At 41.2% G+C, this 19,787-nt stretch overlaps 1 protein-coding gene across 1 annotated transcript in view; it reads right to left on the bottom strand.

Annotated features, from left to right (window-relative positions):
* The window catches only part of nbas (NBAS subunit of NRZ tethering complex), a 175,716-nt gene that overhangs the window by 132,020 nt on the left and 23,909 nt on the right, over window positions 1-19,787 (bottom strand). The window contains 8 exon segments of the mRNA XM_089021896.1: window positions 940-1,026; window positions 2,130-2,266; window positions 2,348-2,452; window positions 5,872-5,950; window positions 10,918-11,052; window positions 11,128-11,278; window positions 11,345-11,474; window positions 18,955-19,221. Coding sequence (XP_088878022.1) covers window positions 940-1,026; window positions 2,130-2,266; window positions 2,348-2,452; window positions 5,872-5,950; window positions 10,918-11,052; window positions 11,128-11,278; window positions 11,345-11,474; window positions 18,955-19,221 — 1,091 coding nt within the window.

Here is a 19,787-nt window from a genome sequence, read left to right as displayed (position 1 = left end):
TGTGTGTAAGGCGAAAACTGTGTATCTCCCCAAAAAAAATTCTCATAGGAAACCGTTAAAATTGGAATAATCCGTTCCCGGGTTTCCATAAAATATACTTTTCAACTAAATAAGCCTTAAAACTACACACAACATACCTTATTCTATGTATAATAAATGTGCTGTTGTATTGTAATGAAAGAAATACACTGCATTCTATCATAAAGTCACTTTATTTACATTTGTGATGGTCATTTATGGCTAGATGGAATGGCGTTGGAGGTTGAAGGTCAAAGGGAATTGCTGTTTGGAAAGAGAGGCTCATTACATGAGGACTGTAATAAAAGACATAAACTGTGCTGTAAAATGAAGTTTTATTTACCTTTTTGATTGTCATTGATGGCTTATGGAAGGAGAGTCACCGTCCATAAGGACTGTTGGGAAGTTAACCTCTGGTGCTGTTCGGTCGTGTGTATGATGAAAATAGTGCTTATTATAAGGTTTAATTTTCATAAATTTGACGATTGTAAGATGAAATGTTTGTAAGATAAGGTGTTTGTAAGTTGAGGTATCACTGTACTAATAATAATAATGCATTTCATTTATAAGCGCCTTTCAAAACTCTCAAGGACACTTTACAGTCAGAGGATATTTTTTCAGCAGGAAGTATCATATTCTTTTTTTTCAAACTAACTAATTTGGTTTTGGAGCATGCTGGAATAGATTAAAGGCCTTTCCTTTCATTTACTGTGGGCAAAGATGATTTGAGAAAACCATGCTTTAAGTCCAACAGCAGTGTTATTTATTAGTAGTTTCAATGTAGCAAGTTCGGTTGACTGCAAGTTGGTTATGCCTCCCTTTCACATTTAGAGGACACGGCTGATTACTTTTCGCCACCTGGACCCACACTAACGGAAGATGGGACGGCATTTTTACAAGAGGAGCATTGTGGGATCTTACCTGCACCGGTCCGCCTCGCACCAGTCAGTCTGTCGGTGCCGTTGCTCGTCCCAGGCCGTCATTGCCTGCTCGCCTCGCTCATCCACACTTCCCAGGAAAATACAAGAGCAAACATCCTTTATTTTTATTGCGCTTTCACAACAGCTGCAGCTGTAACAAAGTGCTTTGCAAAACTATTAACATAAAATAAAATAAAATAAAAAAAGGATGGGCAAGAAAACGATTAATTTTTTCGGTATTTTCCATACTTGGCAATGGTTTTAATGTTTCAAATTTGTCAGGAAACATTTTTCTGTGTGTTTTGTTGCAAGACATTTAATTTCCCCTTAAACGGGATTCTCAATATAATACGACCAAGACAAACCCTTGAAAAGCCTTTCCGTGCAGTGATTAACGCTGCAAGAATCCCAAAGAAGCCCAAAACAATCATCCAAGCGATTCATATTAAAAACGGAACGTTTATCTTTCGACAAGTTCATTCATTAACACGTGGAATTTGAAAAAAAAAAAAAAAGACAAAGAGCCTTGGGAGGTTTGTCTTTCAAAAGGAAAAATCTCATTTGAAAGAAAGATGGGAGAGTAAATATTAGATGTGGAGACTGAATAATTCCAACTTTGAGTGTGTCAAAAGGAGGGAAAGAAAAGAGTGCAAACAGACAAATTCAAAAGCCACGTAGTGAATCTTTGGAACTTCCCTTTCTTTTTCTGCTACTGTAACCTGATCAATAATAACGACAGGGCTGCTTGCCGCCGCTTCTTCATCTCCTCCCCTTCCCGTACGCTTATTCGCACTCGTGCTGCAGTGCGGTCGGCGCTCTTAAAGTGGTGGATGACGGCGAAGCGACCTGTGGTGAGCCCGCCTGGGCGTGATGGATGCTCACTGCAGAGCTGCAAATGGCCCACCTCCATACAAAATGTCACACATGCACTCGTAAATAGGGAAGATGACGCTCATGTGTGCGCGTGTGTTTCGTGTTTTTTTTTTTTTTAAGCCAAAATGGCAGCTATCCTCCACTACGTGCCATCACGGTCAAGTGGCATTTGAATCATTTTCATGTCCAAAAGCAAATCGGAATTGAACGCTGGACAACTTCAGTGCTGTGTTGAGTAGGGCACAGTTTCAGTGTTCTCAAGTCTCGTAAAGTGCATTTATCTTCTTCTTTATCTTTTTTGTGGTACCAGATACTCACTAGACCTCAGGCAGCAAGGTGGTGTATTCATGCGGAGAAGTGGTCTCCGGGAAGTTGGAAAGGATGGCGAGTCGATGCTCGAGGAGCTCTTCCCCGTGATAGGTGAAGAGGATGTCCAATGCCTGCACATTACTCTCCTGTGGTGCAAAACAATTTTTGTGACAGGGTGTGGCTCTTGAGCATAAAAGGAGAGTTATTGTGGTTGGTATTCTTTTTACCCTGGCGTAGTTCCGTGCTGATAAAACAATATTCTGACTACGGAATTTCTTGAAGAACTCTGCATCATATTTCTGCTCGGCAGCGTGGGGACCTCCAAGTATCTCCTGTATTGAGTACAATAAGATGACAATACTGACCTCATTCACTGCTATTCCAGAATTTAATCGGAAATTGAAAAGTGTGACGTGGAGCGCCATTCCTGAATTTCTTTAGATTTTGGTTTTTCTTGTGGATGGTGCCAATAAAGTGCTGGTCATACCTCTGGCAATGTTTTTTTAGTTCCACTGGGGGCATCATTTGCCTTTTGACCATGTTAGCACTTTGTTACAGCTTCAGCGGTTGTTTCAGCGCTATAAAAAGCAATCTGTATTGTATTGTGATTTTGTACAGCCGCCCCCATTTCAAGCACAGATAACTCCAGACCCATATAACTTGAGAATTAACTTTTCTTTTCTGATGAAAAAATGGTCTAAGGTTTCTAACGCTGTATTGAATGTTTATGTAGTCCTAAAACGCAACATTCTGTGGGTCCTGCAATTTGTGTGAAAATGACAAAGACCCTGGCACTGGAGTGGACACATTTGTGCACATCGTCTGGCAGTGAATGAGTTAAATGGCACAAAACATATGCAAACAAAAAAATAACTAGTAACAATAAAAAAATAATACATATTGGCTGGCTATCTAGCTGGCTGGCTATCTAGCTAAGTATCTGTTGGCTAACGATTGGCTAGCTAGCTAGCTTTCTATCTATTTGAGTTACTTCCAGGTTGAGTGAACGCTGCCGCATGTGGCTGCCGCTGCTCACCCACAGAAAAAAATTATCGTGTGACTGTAAAGTGACCTTGGGAGTTTTGAAAGGCGCTTAAAAATGAAATGTATTATTATTATTACTGTATATTAATAAATATATATTAAATACATATACAATAAATAATAAAAGAATAACAATAAATAAATAAATACATAAATAAATAAATAAATAAATAAAAACATGTCAGGTATGATAGTTCTTGCACGGGTTTAGGCACCTTACACTTTAGCAGGTGTTACAATCTTTGTTTTTTTTTAATTTCTTCGTTTTTTTCCCCAAAAAGTTGTCAGCCACCCGGGCAGAGACGTTTTGTAAGTTGTACGCCCAACGGAAAAGTTGCACGTCCCGGGCGTCCGGGCAGACGTTATTTCAGACACTGCTGATAGGCTGATGTGTATTTTTTTCCAAAACAACTCAGCTTTATTTGTATAGTGTCAATTCATGACAATGTCGCATTACCTTGTTATGCGATCAACCAATAAATAGTACCTTGGAGATCGCCTGGTCGATTGCAAATATTGAGCAATCCTGGTATAAACAGACTGCGTCACCATTGCAGAGAAACCATTTTATGGGGGGGGGGGGGGGGGGGGGGGCAAACCAAGTGCTGATTACTAAAGAATGGAAAAGGCTAGAAATGATTTTTGTTTGAGTGAAATAAGAGATATAGACTTGTGGTGTTCATATTTTTATAGAATTACAGACCAACTAAAACATGTCTTTCAACAAAGCTCCACTTTGAAAACAGCTGCCAGTCTGCTTTGACAAAGGTGTTTTTATAATGCAGTCCATTTGACCAGGAACATATTATTGATATTCCAATTATTTCAAAATTGTGTGCGTATCTGGCAAGCCGCCTTCGAATAGGCCGTGCTCAGACGACGGGCGTGCATACTTGGGATGATAAAACCTTAGTAATATCGTATTCATAGACGGCCGGGGAGAACGGATGCGAAGGCGCAGCTGTGGTTACCATGACAATGTCCGTCTGGCTGGGCTCTATCTACGCGGGCTAAAATCTCATCTTTTTCCTGCTGGCTGCTTGAGAAAAAGTGTGCTGCGTCGCACCGCGTGGCAATTTATGGAGCATGGAAAAAGGTGGCGCCGTTCACATTACTCAGCCTGAATCTCAACTCGCCCGCTTGATATACTTTTGGTGGCCTTCACCGGTGCAATAAAATCACATTTCTTGGCGGGAAACCATCCATTCTTGTGTCAGATTGTTCAAATGCATCTCACGCAATGTATGGCCTACAACCTTTCCAAAGTGGGGGAAATGAGATTAGCGCGTTTCCAAGAGAATATCAATGGAGGGTAGATAAGAAAAGCCTCTTTTTTTGCTTTGGGGGGACTTAATGTGCAGTTAAGAAGCCATGGATTTCGTGAGAGCTCCCAGTGAGGAAAAGACAGAACACAACAGAAAATACCGTGGCGCACAGAGATACGACTGACTGACGTTTTTGGTACACAAAGTCGTCCAACTATTAAAAATATATATATTTTACTTGCAATCCGGGCAAATTTAACAATTACACATTGTGTGTGCACAGCTTTTGTTTGCTAGCTTAAACGACAACCAACACCACTTTTTTTGTTTCCTAACTGACATCAGAAAAACGTTTTATAGCATCTAAAATACCCAAAACACGCAAGCTGATATTTTTAGTCAAATGCAAAACATCAATAAAAATGACTTAAAGTGTCCCGAAACTACTTGCATCACGTCAATGTATTTTGCTGTACATGTTTGTTCTGAGAACCGTGTTGCACCCAAAAGCCGCCAGAAGAGGGAGTCCAAGCTCCATATAAGGAATTCATCAGCCTGAGGTGGCCACTGGAGGTCGCCATTTTGTGCCTCTTTTCTGATGATCCATTGTTGCCCCAATGTTGCCTCAAAATGGCACGGACTAAATTATTTAATCGATTGCAAACGTATGCTTTTCTCTTCAGAACTATTTAAATCATATTCATAATTGAATGTCTAACAAGAAAGCATATTCTCCGAATCTGAAGCCATTGTTTTGATTCTCCAGCAATGCAAGACATCTTGGCGTGACGTCACGGACTGGGGGCGGGACTTTCTGAAAATGCCCAATTCGCAGCTCAATTTTTTGTAGATTTTTATTGGTGTTTTGCATTTGAATAAAAATATCATACTGCGTGTTTTGGGTATTTTAGATGCTATAAAACATTTTTCTGATGTCAGTTAGGAAACAAAAAAGTGACGTCGGTTGTCCTTTAAGTGCCAGGGTTTTTTTTAAAAATCATTTTCACTCAAATTGCAGGACCCACAAAATATTGAGTTTTAGGACTACATTCAATAGACTCTTGTTTCATCAGAAAAGTAGAGTTAATTTCTAAATTATATGGGTCTGGAGTTATGAGCTTGAAATGGGGGGGGCTGTATAAAAGGCAAATGCTGCCCCCTCGCGGGACGGAAAAACATTGCCAGGGGTCTGACCAGCGCTTTACCGGCACCCCCTCGCAAGAAAAACCAAAACCCATACAAATTCGGAAATGGCGCTCTACGTCATGCTTTTCAATTCCCGAATAAATTCTTAAATGGCAATGAATGAGTTAATGAAAGCTTCATAAATGTTTTGACTGGCTTTGGATAGACCTGAAATAACGTAACTCCATCAGCATTACGTGAACAACAATGATGGCGATAAATCTGGCCGCGCGTGGATCAGATCCATTCTATGTTACCTCGTATGTTGCCAGCCTGTCCAAGTACGACAGCAGTTTTAGTCGGCTCCGACACAACTCCTTCTGCTCCAGCGTCAGTCTGGAACAGAAAAATTGGATTCAGTTTCATTTTTACAGTTGTACATAGTAGTAACTGTTAGCATAAAAATGAGATGGTGAGAAATCAGATCAGGGAAAGCCTACTAGAACATCTAAATTTAATATGTGGTGAATGAGTGGCATTTAGAATAGTTGTCGGTGTGTGCTAGTTTGAATGTTGGTCAGTTCATTCTGAACACAGCCACATACCCAGTTGGAAAATGAAGATGAAGATGGTCATTTTACATCACACAGAGAAAAGGTTACAAAGCCACTTAATACCCTGTTTCATCCTTTCAAGTTATTTTAATGCTCAGAAAATGGATGCCAATACAGATTTTCGCTTTCACTTGCAGGCAAGAAAACCACTATTGACTGCTTTCTCAAGGAAAAAAATAAACCACTTAAGATGAATTCAAATGTCATAGAAGATTGTCCAAAATATCACCGAGCGCCAAGTAGGCATTATTTCCGCGTAATCACAGCAAATCGACTGACCAGAACAACCAGAACGTTTTTTTTTTTTTTTTTTTGGGAGATGCATTGGAAGGTGGTGGTCAGCCAAGTGACTGATTGTACTGTACGCACGGGCAAAATCCATTTTCTACGTAATTGAATCTCGGCCGTAAATAAAGTGGACAGCCGCAAATAACAAGGCGCCGTAGTTTATTAGATGCATGCTATTTCTAATCAGGAAGGGAATGAAAGGCAGTAAAGTAGAGCAATGCGCGTGGTTAGGTAAGAGATTTTAATTGCACAAGTCTTGGAAAATTGAATCATTGTCCAGACATACAGAAATAAAAGTACACTCAGAGATCCTCCACCCCACACAGCCCAAACCAGAGAATGGGCGAAAACGAGAAATCAGGTGCAGTATTCAAGTCAAGGCTGCATCCTCTTTGGTCAAGTGTACACATCATATTTTTTTTCAAAATACGGTAATCGCTCCTTGTTTGCCATTAATGGGGCCCAGGACCACCCACCATAAATGAAAATCCACGAAGTAGAGTTATACAGTGATACCTTGGCTTACAAACTTAATTGGTTCTCAGACAGAGTGTGTAAGGATAAAAGTGTGTATCCCAAAATTAATTTCCCATAGAAAACCATTAAAATTAGAATAATCCGTTCCCAGGTCCCCATAAAAAATAAATTTCTACTTTCTAATTGTATAATAAATGTGTTATGGTATTATAATTAAACAAACAAACTGTACAATAAAGTCATTTTATTTACCTTTGTGATGGTTGTTGATGGCTTGATGGAAGGATGGACAAAAACAATCGGCTGCCATTTTGTCGTTAGGAGCACGGCCTCATTCGCGAACGACACATCAGTCATTTCTGGCAGCTCCGTGTGTATTCCGAAAAATAGTTCGTATGCCAAGGTTAAATTTTCATACATTTAATGTTCCTAAACCGAAAAGTTCGTAAGCCGAGGGTTCGTAAACCGAGGTATCACTGTATATTAATAAACCACGTGATAAGACAGAGGGGTGTGCTGGGCGGGGCTGAGAAGATGCACAGCCAATCCCCATGGCTGTAAATTATGGGATATTGTGCTGTCATTGGGTGACGTCAGCGCTGGGAACCAATCAGGCTACAGCCATGTACAAAACCGCTGAGTCATTCCCCATTTTTTTTATTCTGAATGATTTTTTTCAATGCAGCGTGAGAAACCTCAGACTCTCTCTTTCATCAGAAAAAAAAGAGTTAATCCCTAAATTATATGGGTCTGGAGTTATAAGCGCTTGAAATGAGGGCGGCTGTAAAAATACAATGCGATACATACACATTGGTTTATATAGTGCCTTAACAACAGCTGGAGCTGGAATAAAGCGTGTGGCTGCCGCTGTTCACCCGCAGAAAAAAAATATCCTGTGACTGTAAAGTGACCTTGAGAGTTTTGAAATGCGCTTATAAATGAAATGTATTATTATTATTATTATTATTATTATTATTATTTAGCTAGCAAGCTATTGGCTGTGTATTAGCTAGCTGGCTAGCTTTCTATCTATTTGAGTTACTTCCGTGTTGAGTGAACGCTGGCACGTGTTGCTGCCACTGCTCACCCACAGAAAAACTGATCCAGTGACTGTAAAGTGGCCTTGAGGGTTTTGAAAGGCGCTTAGAAATGAAATGTATGATGATGATTATCTAGTCACCTAGCTAGATAGCTCGGAATTAGTAAATAAGGTTTTAAGTTCAGTAAATGTCATCTCTAGATAGCTATTTATCTATTAGCTAGCTATTAGCTAGCTAGCTTTCTATCGATTTGAGTTACTTCCGGGTTGAGTGAACGCTAGCGCGTGTGGCTCACCCGCTGGCGCGTGTTGCTCACCCACAGAAAAACGTATCCTGCGACTGTAAAGTGATCTTGAGAGTTTTGAAAGGCGCTTATAAATGAAATGTGTTATTATGATTATCATAAAGCGCTAACGTGGAAAAATGGAAAATGCTGCCCCCTTGTGCAAAGGAAAAAAATTGCCAGAGGCGACAGCCAGCGATTCGGCTCCTAAACAAGAAAAGCCAAAACCCGAATAAATTCGGGAATGGCGCTCTGTCATATTTTCAATTCCCGAATACATTTGTGAATGGCAGTGAATGCGTTAATAATAATTTCATTTCATACATTACTTTCACATAACTGACAATTAGTTTGTAATTTATTGAAGTAATCCAAAACTATCATAGCTACAGTTGTGTGCAACAACCAGCGGGAGAGAAAAACAACAGTGATTGAGTGTAGCGTGACGACATGGGATACCATTGCAGTCTTAATCCCTCATTGCAAGTCGCACAAGCATTTCTTATCGGTTTCTTAGACACACACTAGTGGAGATTAACACCGGCTCATCGTGCTCTAAACCGCATCAAAGCGCACTGGCTTAACACTCGTACTGGAGCTAATTACAATGTTGCTCTTTGGAGCCCAGAAGTGGTAAGAGGTGTATTTTAACAGCATCATACTGCAACTTTATGACACTGCCTTCGAACCGGTGCGCGTAAACAAAAACAAGACTGATGAGGTGGCGACAAAAATATTAAAACAATATTTTTCGTTGAAAAATGTTTGCACCAGTTTGCAGCGCCTGAAATACAAGGAGTCAAATAAATATATATATAAAAATAAATAAAACCAGTCCCGGGGTTTATAGTTATTTATTTACTTACTTTTGGGTATGAGTGAATTTTTTTCTGAAAGTTTCACAAACTTCCACAGCAAGTAAAACGGCAACAACAGTAGGAGCAAAAAGTGTGGCTATCGGGTCATTCATTTTGCTCTGAGGGCTGCAAAAGCAACAGTAACTCTTGGCAGGCGAGATTTTATTTCTTAATATCAAAATGCAGCAGTACCTCATCCGCTGTTTAAAGGCATAAAACTATTATTTCTTTATTGCAGATTTCCACCGACTGCGGCTAGGTGTGCAAAGCATCACCCCGCAGTAAACACGGGCTCGCCGTAATATTTTCAAAGCACATCGAGGAGTAGCCTGAGGGACAGGGGAAGCACTCGGACAAGACAACAGTTAAATATAGTCTTTATCTACGCACGCACAGTGGCAGGCAGAGCAGATGTGATCGATACCAAGCCGTTTCTGTAACGGCGGCATAGTTAAAAAGAAATTACGAGAATTATTATCCATCTCTGGCCTCTGCCGGAGGCCTCAAGGCAACATTGATCCATCCATTACCATCCCAACACACTGACACACACATACACACCCGACGTGCAGAAGAATTTATAAAGAAGGCAATTCGTTGAAGCCTGAAGTGATTTCTTTCAATCCAATCATATTTTGTTTTCAGGGACCAAATTTAAGGAATAAAATGTGCCCACCTTATGCTGGCACTCACTTCGGTGACAGTGAAGCGCCAAATGAGCGGCAGTGACAATGGAGACCTTCCAGCTGCGGAAAAGGCTACATCTGCACATAAATGTATTTTTAATGAGCGCCATTTATTTGCACAAATGCGTGTTTTCACCCCGCATTTACCTTTTGGACGTTTTAATTGTGTTTAATGTGCGTAGGAAGGGCTTGATGGTGTGCAAGTGGATCAGCACGTTTGAGAGGTGATTAGTGGCCACTGAAGGCTTTTTCATTAGTCTTTCCTCAGGCGCTTAACAACAAAGGCATAAATTACAGCAAGATGATTAGCCGCTAATTTTGGCTCGCGCCGCCGCCAAATTCTCTCATCCACGGTAATGTCCCCGCGCGATGTCATGATTGTTCAAGATGGCGTCTCACTTTCCTGTTACCTCCCACGCATTGCAACTAACTCCACGTTCGAAGGGAAAGAAGGGAAAAGCCAAAGACAATAAGACAAAAGTTGATACACTTTTTCTTTTTCAAGATACCAGCGGTGCTTAGCTGCTTTTCGTAAACAACAATTTGATTAGTGCATTTAAAAGAAACACACACACACATGCGCGCGCACGCACACGCACACACACACACACACACACACACACACACACACACACACACACACACACACACACACACACACACACACACACACACACACACACACACACACAAACACACAAAAGCTGCCTTAAGAATGTATGCAGCCAGTTTAATGCTCGCACAATGCAAAACTCCGCGAATAACAAAGATGTGAATATAAAGGGTGGAGCAACACACATAGACAGAAAAAGATATAATGAAAGAAGATAGTCTAAGGTTTCTTACGCTGAATTTAATGTTTATGTAGTCCTACAACTCAATATTTGGTGGCTCATACAACTTGAATGACAATGACAAACACCCTGGCACTGGAGTGGACACATGTTTGCACATGTCTGGCAGTGAATGAGTTAATAGATATCACAATATGTTATGTCTGAAAACCTTCACGCATGAAAGTGAGTAGATTTAAGATCCTGGGAACCGTTTTCGGAAATATGGCAAGTTTCCCAATCTCTCTAGCTGTCAGCATTTCAGCATGCCGCCCGCTCACTAACCTGCCGAAGTCGACCTTGTCTAGCAGCTCTCGCTTCCTCCTGCTCTCTTTCTCCGTCTGCATCTCCGCCTCCTCCCCTTCTGACAGGTCCTCATAAGGAAGGTCGTCCAGGTCCACATCGCCCGGCATGATGAACCTGACAGCCGACAGCGCCGGTGAGTTTCACCACCACCGGACCTTTATTGAATTTAAAAGAAAACGAGTCACGCACCTGCCCCCGTCCTCTCTGTTGCCGATGGCGATGAGCGCCTCCAGATCGGTGCCCTTCAGCCCGTACTGCAGCAGCTCCTTGGCCGCGTCCACGTTCTCCGGGACGCGCTCCACGCACTCGTGCAGGACCCAGGAGCGCTTGCGAATTTACTCTGGGGACAACAGGTGTTAACACATGATGTGTAAAATGGCAAAAAGGGGCTTTTCTTGTGTCATACGTACAAGATAATCTTGTATGGAGGCGATGCTGACTGTGCTCTTCCTCCATTGTCTTTGGTAGACTAGATCTGAGTCCAGATTATAAGCATGGGCGAGAGATAAGGCCTCGCCATATTCTTCATTGTCAATCTGTTGGAAAAGATAACATGACATATCATAAGACTTTTTAAAGCACAGTATTAAGTGGGTCGGTGTTTTTGCCCATGCTGTATCATTTCTTAAATGTATTTATTATTTATTTATTATGCATGACTTAAATTATGGTTGTTTGCAGGATACAATGGTGCCCGAAATAGCAGTGAGATGATGGGTGGGAATGACGCAATTTCAAAGAATTAAGAACAATTCAACCATTTTGTCATACTGCATCAACTGAATACGGAACTGGTTGACATCATCTCCGCCTATTAAAGGCATTTGCATGTAAACAAACACAAGATGGAGGACACTGATTCGCTGTGGCGACACCTGAAGGGAAAAGCGCGTGTAAACGAACACGATGACACACAATATTATAAGAATAAGAATCAGAATTAGAATCATCTTTATTGCCAAGTATGTAGAACACACAAGGAAAACCCTAATTTGTCTCACTATGGATAAATTCCCATTTACAGCAGCAAAGTTATGAAAAGAAGAACATGTATTTATAATAATAATAATAATAATAATAATAATAATAATAATAATTGTTATTATTATTATTATTATTATACATTTTATTTCAAGCGCTTTTCAAAGCTCTCAAGGACACTTTACAGTCACAGACAAGCATAGATACAATAATAAATACAATACAATGATGAATAAAATACAATACAATTATAAATAGAAACAAGAGATAGAGCTACACAGAAAATGCAATTTTAAATAGGTGGGTTTTGAGATGGGATTTCAAAGAAGGGAAGAGAATCGATGTTATGAATGTTGGGAGGAAGTGAGTTCCAGAGTTTGGTGGCAGAGCAGCTGAAAGCTCTGTCCCCCGGAGGTGAGAAGATTGGATTGGATTTGCCTTTATTAGTCTCGCCGTGGAGAAATTTACATTTCACAGCAGCAAAGTTATGAAAGAAATGAAAGTAGAAAAGCAAAATACAGGAGCTGCTGGAAAGGCAGCCACTCTCGCGGCGCCGTCTTGAAGTCAAAAGAACAAAAATAACTAAATAACAAATAACATGACAACACAAAGACACAGAGAGACATTCATTCTTAAGCACTTTCTGTACCCTCTTTGTTACATACAGCAGTTCTCGATGAAAGAGGAGAGGATCAAAGCGCCTCTTCACCAGTGGATCAGGGACATCATGGTGGAATGTGCACGTCGACTACAAGCTAAATGTTGAAAGCAAACACGCAGTTGTAGCATCCATTGACAAAAAGAGATTGTCTCACATCTCCTGTCCCACATAAATCAGCTAGAGAGGAGGAAGAGCATCTGACCGAACGAGAGGGAATAGAAATTTGAAGAAGGTCAGATAAGTATGGGGGGCAAGGTTATGGATAGCTTTAAATGTATAAAGAAGAATTTATTTAGGAGCTGCTGTGATGGCAGCCACTCTCACAACACCATCTTGAAGTCCGAATAGCATAAAAAACAAAAGAATACAATACTACACATAAGACACAGACAGCCATTCAATTTTAACCACTTTTCCGCACACTGTTGTCTGAAGTGGTCATAGATGAAAGTGGAGAGGTTCATAATCTCCTTTCAACAGTGGATCACGGGACATCATACTAAAAATGTACAGAGTGTCCTTAGCCTGTAACAGATTTCGTGTCCTACACCATAGACGTAGCTCAAACTTGTGAGGTGGAGCAGAGCTATCCAATTCAGTTTTTAAGGACAACCGACGTCTCCGGACAAGTTGTGTCCATAATTTGTAAAATGGTTTCAAATGACTTCTACTAGCCGTATTTTACAAAGATTCCACCGCATATAGCTATATCTTACGTTTTAAGACTTGTGCTGAATATTCAGGAAGTCTTGTTTTTGAGTTGGTGACGAATCCGTACGTGACGTCACTGAATGAACGCCCCTGACCGAAAAAAAGGACACATTGTAGCAGTCCTTCCATCATGTCAATGCTTGTTTGGTCTGAAAACCTCGTGTTACACCAGAAAGAGCCAGAAGAGGGGTTCAAAGCTCCATGTAAGGAATTTATCAGCCTGTGGAAACGGGCTGATTAATTCCTCACAGGAGTCGGTGGCCATTTTCCCAATTTTTGGGTGAGACATTTCCCCACAATGTTGCCTCAAAATGGCCCGGAATAAATTCTTTCATCGATTGCAAATGTGTGCTTTCCTCTTCAGAACTATTTGAATCATATTCATAACTGGATGTGGTACAAGAAAGCATATTATCCGAATCTGAAGCCATTGTTTTGATTCTGCAGCAATGCAAGACGTCTTGGCGTGACGTCACAAACTAGGGGCGGGACTTTCTGAAAATGCCCAATTCGCAGCTCAATTTTTTGCAGATTTTGGACACATTAAGTCATTTTTATTGGTGTTTTGCATTTGAATAAAAATATCATACTGCGTGTTTTGGGTATTTTAGATGCTATAAAACGTTTTTCTGATGTCAGTTAGGAAACAAAAAAGTGACGTCAGTTGTCCTTTAAGTACTCGATTTGGATGTATGAAAAAATTTAAATACAATACAGTGATACTTCCGCTGACGAACGCATCAGCTTATGAACTTTTCGCCTCACGAACATTAAATTTGCGAGAATATAGTCTCGGCTGACGAACTATTTTTGGCGGGCGAACACCAAACCATGCGGTCGAACAGCACTACGGTGGCTGGCGGACTAGTTTTCGCCACCCCCTTTCTTTGAGTGCGGACGTGGTTTGTTATCGAGTGTACCTTTGCTATTATGGGACTGAAATAGACCCCACCCCCCACAGCCTAGTGTTAGGCTGAAGAAGACATTAAAGAAAATTCCCATTGACCAGATGAAGATCATTGAAAAACACGAATGAGGTGTGCGTTTGTGTGAATTAGCGTCCGAGTACCAGTACGCTAAGTCGACCATTGCTACCTTCCTTAAGAACAAGGAAGCTATTAAGGGTGCATGTGTGGCTAAGGGTGTTTCTGTGTTGTCTAAGCAACTGTCGCAGATAATAGAAGAGGTTGAAAAACTTCTGTTGATTTGGATTAACGAAAACTAACTCGCAGGGGACAGTGTGAGGGAGGGTAACTCCCTCCCTGCTTCCCTCTCCATTCCATCAAGCCATCAACTACCACCACAAAGTAGTAGTAGTAGTTTTAAGGCTTATTTAGTAGAAAATTATGTTTTATGGGGACCTGGGAACGGATTATTCTCATTTTAATGGTTTCTTATGGGAAATAAATGTTCGGAAGACTAACTTTTCACCTCACACACACACTATTGCATTGTATTTGTGATTATATTTTATTTATTATAGTACCTATGCTTTACAGTCTGTGTCTGTGACTGTGAAGTGACTGAGAGCTTTGAAAGGCGCTTAAAATGTAAAGTATTATTCTTTTTCTTAATGCCACTAGTTCTGTGTTGTAATGACACAAGATATTTGATTTGACAATTATGCACAAGTTAACTGTACCGTATTGACAACAAAAGACCTAATATACCCGAAATTAGAGGATACTTGGAAATTTTATGACGCATACTTAGGAAATACATCTAAATGTAGATGGGGAATACATATTCCATAGTTTAGGTGGGGGGGTGAGGGGAGATAGTGTCTCGTACACAAGCAGTAGAGTTCTTCCTAATATATTGTTTCTTTAATTGTGCTGGTGAGCATAATGTCTACCTTGAGCCCACTCTTGATGCTGAACAGAAGTTGTACTGAATATGTCAGGACATAGTAGGTGGTGCTTTAATTGCCTTCCTAATGTGTGTGTGTTGTCAGGTATAAAACTGAAATGATGAGCATCAGCCTTTAAGTGACGGTTTAAATAGCCGATCTTTACTGGCAAAACAGACGCTTTTGTGTCAAATATATGCCTTAAAAATGATTTGATTCGACAATAGCGAGCCCACGCGCATTGCCTGCACGCGCAGACACACACACACGCACACACACACGCACCGAAACGGTGTATCCATCTCCGCCTGTGTGTGGGAGTATAAAGCAGCACATTAGCCAGACTGCACATCCTTGAGGGCAGTGAGAAGCCTGCACCGTTAAAACTGTCGTAGGAGGACATCAAAAAACGTTTCTCTCCCTTCCACTCGCACGCAGTCTCAGCGGATTGGCCTAATGAAAATGTTTTCAGCCTTGCCAGCGAGCAAAAGAGAGGGAGACAGAGGGAGAGCAAGCGCGGGACTTAACGAGAGAAAGATAGAGAGACACAGAGAGAGAGAGAGAGAGAGAGAGAGAGAGAGAGAGAGAGAGAGAGAGAGAGAGAGAGAGAGAGAGAGAGAGAAGAGAGAGAGAGAGAGAGAGAGAGAGAGAGAGAGAGAGGGAGAGAGAGAGGCAGAGAGACAGAGAGAAATAGAGGGAAAGACAGATGGAGAAAGAGAGGGAGGAAGAGAAAGAGAAATAGAGAAAGAAAGCGAGAAAGACAGGGAGAAATAAAGAGAAATAGAGGAAGAGAGAGCGAGAGAGAATGAGAGACAGAGAGAAAGAGAGAACAAAACAGAGCGAGAATGTGAGAGATAGAGGAAGTGAGAGATGGAGAAAGAGAGTGAGAGAGACGGAGAGAAACAGAGAGAGGGAGGAAGAGTGAAAGACAGAGCGAGAATGTGAGAGATAGAGGAAGTGAGAGATGGAGAAAGAGAGTGAGAGAGACGGAGAGAAACAGAGAGAGGGAGGAAGAGCGAAAGACAGAGAGAGAAAGAAAGAGAGAGAGCAAAAGAAAGACAGAGAGAAATAGATGAGAGAAAGAGAGAAAGAGATAGAGCAAGAGAAAGACAGAGAAACTGACAAAGAGAGAGAGAAAGAGAGAGAGAGAGAGAGAACAAGAGAAAGACGAAGAAAGGAATAGAGGATGAGAGAGAGAGAGAGAGAGAGAGAGAGAGAGAGAGAGAGAGAGAGAGAGAGAGAGAGAGAGAGAGAGACAGACAGAGAGAGAGAACTACAGGAAGAGCAAGAGAGAGAGAATGAGAGAGACAGAGAGGAAGAGAAACCAAGAGAAAGAAAGAGAAAGAGAGAGCAAGAGATAGACAAAGAAATAGAGGGGGAAAGACACAGAGAGAAAGAGAGAGCAAGAGATAGACAAAGAAATAGAGCGAGAGAGAGGGATGGGTGAGGGGAGTGAGGATCTGGGACCGGTCTGGACAACGAGTGTTCCAAAGCGATAGTAATAATGATGTATTCCTTTTAACTCTGGGTTGTTGGAATTTGATGGGCAAGGCTAATGTCCACCAATGAGGATGACAGTGATGAAGAAGGCGATGGATGCAGCCTCATAAAAATGAGTGATGAGCCGGCCGCGATCAAAAATGGAGGGCTTTTGTGAAAGTGCAGATTAGTGCCTTTGCTGCAATTTGTCGCAAGCGGCAGCTGATAGCCACCTATAGCTTTTGTGAGACAGGCGAGAGAGCGCGCATCCGCGAGACGGTATCAGCGACAACAAAGACGACACTTGTTTTGTCAGTTCGCTCAGCTGGAATTTTTACGGAGAAGCTAAAATGGATTCGGCTTTGTTGTGGTCATTGTAGTCTCGCATGAATTGTGTCGCAATCTTGAAAGAAAATAAAGAAAACTGATTTCAAAATCAATTACTGACATTTTTTATGTTTTGGTGAGATAAGACCCGGGAAAATTTTAAGCGATACATGTTTTTCATTGTACAGTAACAACATGCTACAGTGATAGCTTGGCTTACGAACTTAATTGGTTCCCAGACAGAGTGTGTAAGGCGAAAAGTGTGTATCCCAATAATTAATTTCCCATAGGAAAGCATTAAAATGAGAATAATCCGTTTCAGGTCCCCATAATTTTCTACTTTCTAATTTTCTAAGCCCTAAAACTACACAAAATATACCTTATTTTATGTATAATGAATGTGCTATAGTATTATAATTAAATAAACTGTATTTTATGATAAAGTCATTTTATTTACCTTTGTGATGGTCGTTGATGGCTTGATGGAATGGAGTGGCCAGTTTCATCAGCATTACAACACTTGATGAGGAACGTAGCCTTCTTCTTTTACCATCTTGAGGAATGATCTTTTGTAGGTGCTTTCTCTGTAATAATTGTATCTAGTTCCTAATGAATTGTGTTCAGTTTAGCTGGGATGACAGCTTTTTGCATCAAATGGGTTGTTTGTCGAGCCTGATTGATGGGATATTTTAACATTGCAGTCCACACTTTGCCTTTGAACTATCAAAGTTGAAAATCTCTCACTGTTGTCTGCCTGTCTCTTTAATGTTTAACCCTCCCCCTACTGCTGCGTTCTCGACCAATCACGTGGCTTTAACTGAAGACTGGGGCGGGGAATAGAGGACACAAAAAGTTGGCAGCCATTTTCTTTTTGGAGAACTGCTTCACTCTCTCCCTATCTGTAAACCCCACCACCGTCACTGCTGTGTTCCTGACCAACCACGTGGCTTTAACCGAAGACTGGGGGCAGGGAATAGAGGACAAAAACAGTTGGCCGCCATTTTGTTGTTAGAAGAACGAGCTCATTTGCGAACGACACATCACTCAGGCAGCTCCGTGTACGAAAAAAGTTCGTATGCCAAGATAAAATTGTCATAAATTTAACGTTCATAAACCGAAAAGTTCGTAAGACAAGGGGTTCGTAAACCGAGGAATCACTGCGCTAGTCAGACCTCTGGCAATGTGTTTTCCCTTCCACGAGGGGGCAGCATTTGCCTTTTGTACAGCCGCCCTCATTTCAAGCTCAGATGACTCCAGACCCAGGTGATTTAGGAATGAACTCTTTTTTTCTGATGAAAGAAGAGAGACTAATGTTTCTTACTCTGAATTTAATGTTGATCAATGTAGTCCTAAAACTCAATATTCTGTGTGTCCTGGAATTCGAGTGACAATGACAAAAACCCTGGCACTGGATTGGACACATTTTTGCACATTGTCTGGCAGTAAATGAGTTAAGCATTCTCACTGGACCTCATTTATTCGGGAATTGAAAAGTGTGATGTAGAGCGCTGCTCCCGAATTTGTTCGGGTTCTGGGTTTTCCTTGCCGAGGGTGCCGATAAACCGCTGGTCAGACCTCTGGCTATGTTTTTCCCTTTCACGAGGGGGCAGTATTTGCATTTTGCACAGATGCCCTCACATGCACCTCATATTACTCCAGACCCATGTGACTTAGGAATTAACTTTTTTTCTGATGAAAGAAAATAGTTAATTTTTTTGTATGCTGCATGAATGTTTCTCTAGCCCTCAAACGCAATATTCTGTGTGTCTTGGAATTTGAGTGAAAATGACAAAAACCCTGCCACTGGAGTAGACATATTTTTGCACATTGGCAGTGAATGAGTTAAACATAAAGTATATTGTGTATATGTGTTGAATTTACAGGATGGCTGCAGGTCAAGGCACACAGTCTGGAATTTACGATATCTGGCATAATTTGAGCCAGGAAAAACCTTGAAGTATTTTGTAAATTTTTTTGAAAACATTTTTATCAACCTCATCATACATACCTTTCTCTGGTAAAGCTCCTCTGGCGTAGTGGATCTGAGACTAACCAGCCGGTAGTTCTTAACAATGGTGCGGGGGCGCTTGCGAGGCGGCGCGAAACGTTCCATCTCCGTCACGTAGTAGAGGCCCTGTTTGATGTAGCCAAAGTAGCGAGCCTTGGCAGAGGACTCATCGTCTGAATCGGACTCCCCGCCATCGTCGCCTTCCTCGTCGTCACCGCCCACGTTGCTCTCAAGACGGGCACGCTTCTGGGCGAGCTTAACTTCGCACTGGTGACAACAAAACAGAACACAAATATGCCACTGTAACCCAGTGATAGGACGTAACCAAGTAGAAATACGTACTTGTTACTGTATTTAATCAAGATGCGCCATGTTTTTGTTGTTTAAACAAATTAAAAGTGGGGAGTCTAATTTGGACTGGAGGGGTTGCCAATAGTTCCACCTCATTAAAATGGGCATTGTATAAAAATAATAATTCACTTTTACTTTCATACTTTCATACAGACAACCGACGTCTCCGAACAAGTTGTGTCCATAATTTGTAAAATGGCTTCAAATGACTTCTACTGAGTGTATTTTACAAAGATTCCATCGCATATAGCTATATTTTACGTTTTAAGACTCGCGCTGAACATTCAGGAAGTCTTGTTTTTGAGTTGGTGACGAGTCCTCACGTTACGTCATGAAAGGACCCCCCCTGACCGACAAAAAGACACATTGTAGCAGTCCATCACGTCAATTTATTTTGCTGTACTGTTTATCTGACAACCTTGATGTTACATCCAAAAGCCGCCAGCAGAGGGACTCCAAGCTCCATGAAAGGAATCTATCAG

Source organism: Hippocampus bargibanti, linkage group LG19, assembly GCF_051943395.1.
Source record: "Hippocampus bargibanti isolate YZ-2025 linkage group LG19, ASM5194339v1, whole genome shotgun sequence".
NCBI lineage: Eukaryota > Metazoa > Chordata > Actinopteri > Syngnathiformes > Syngnathidae > Hippocampus > Hippocampus bargibanti.
The sequence above is the reverse complement of the archived record's forward strand: the minus strand, read 5'-3'. Positions and strand labels throughout refer to the sequence as shown.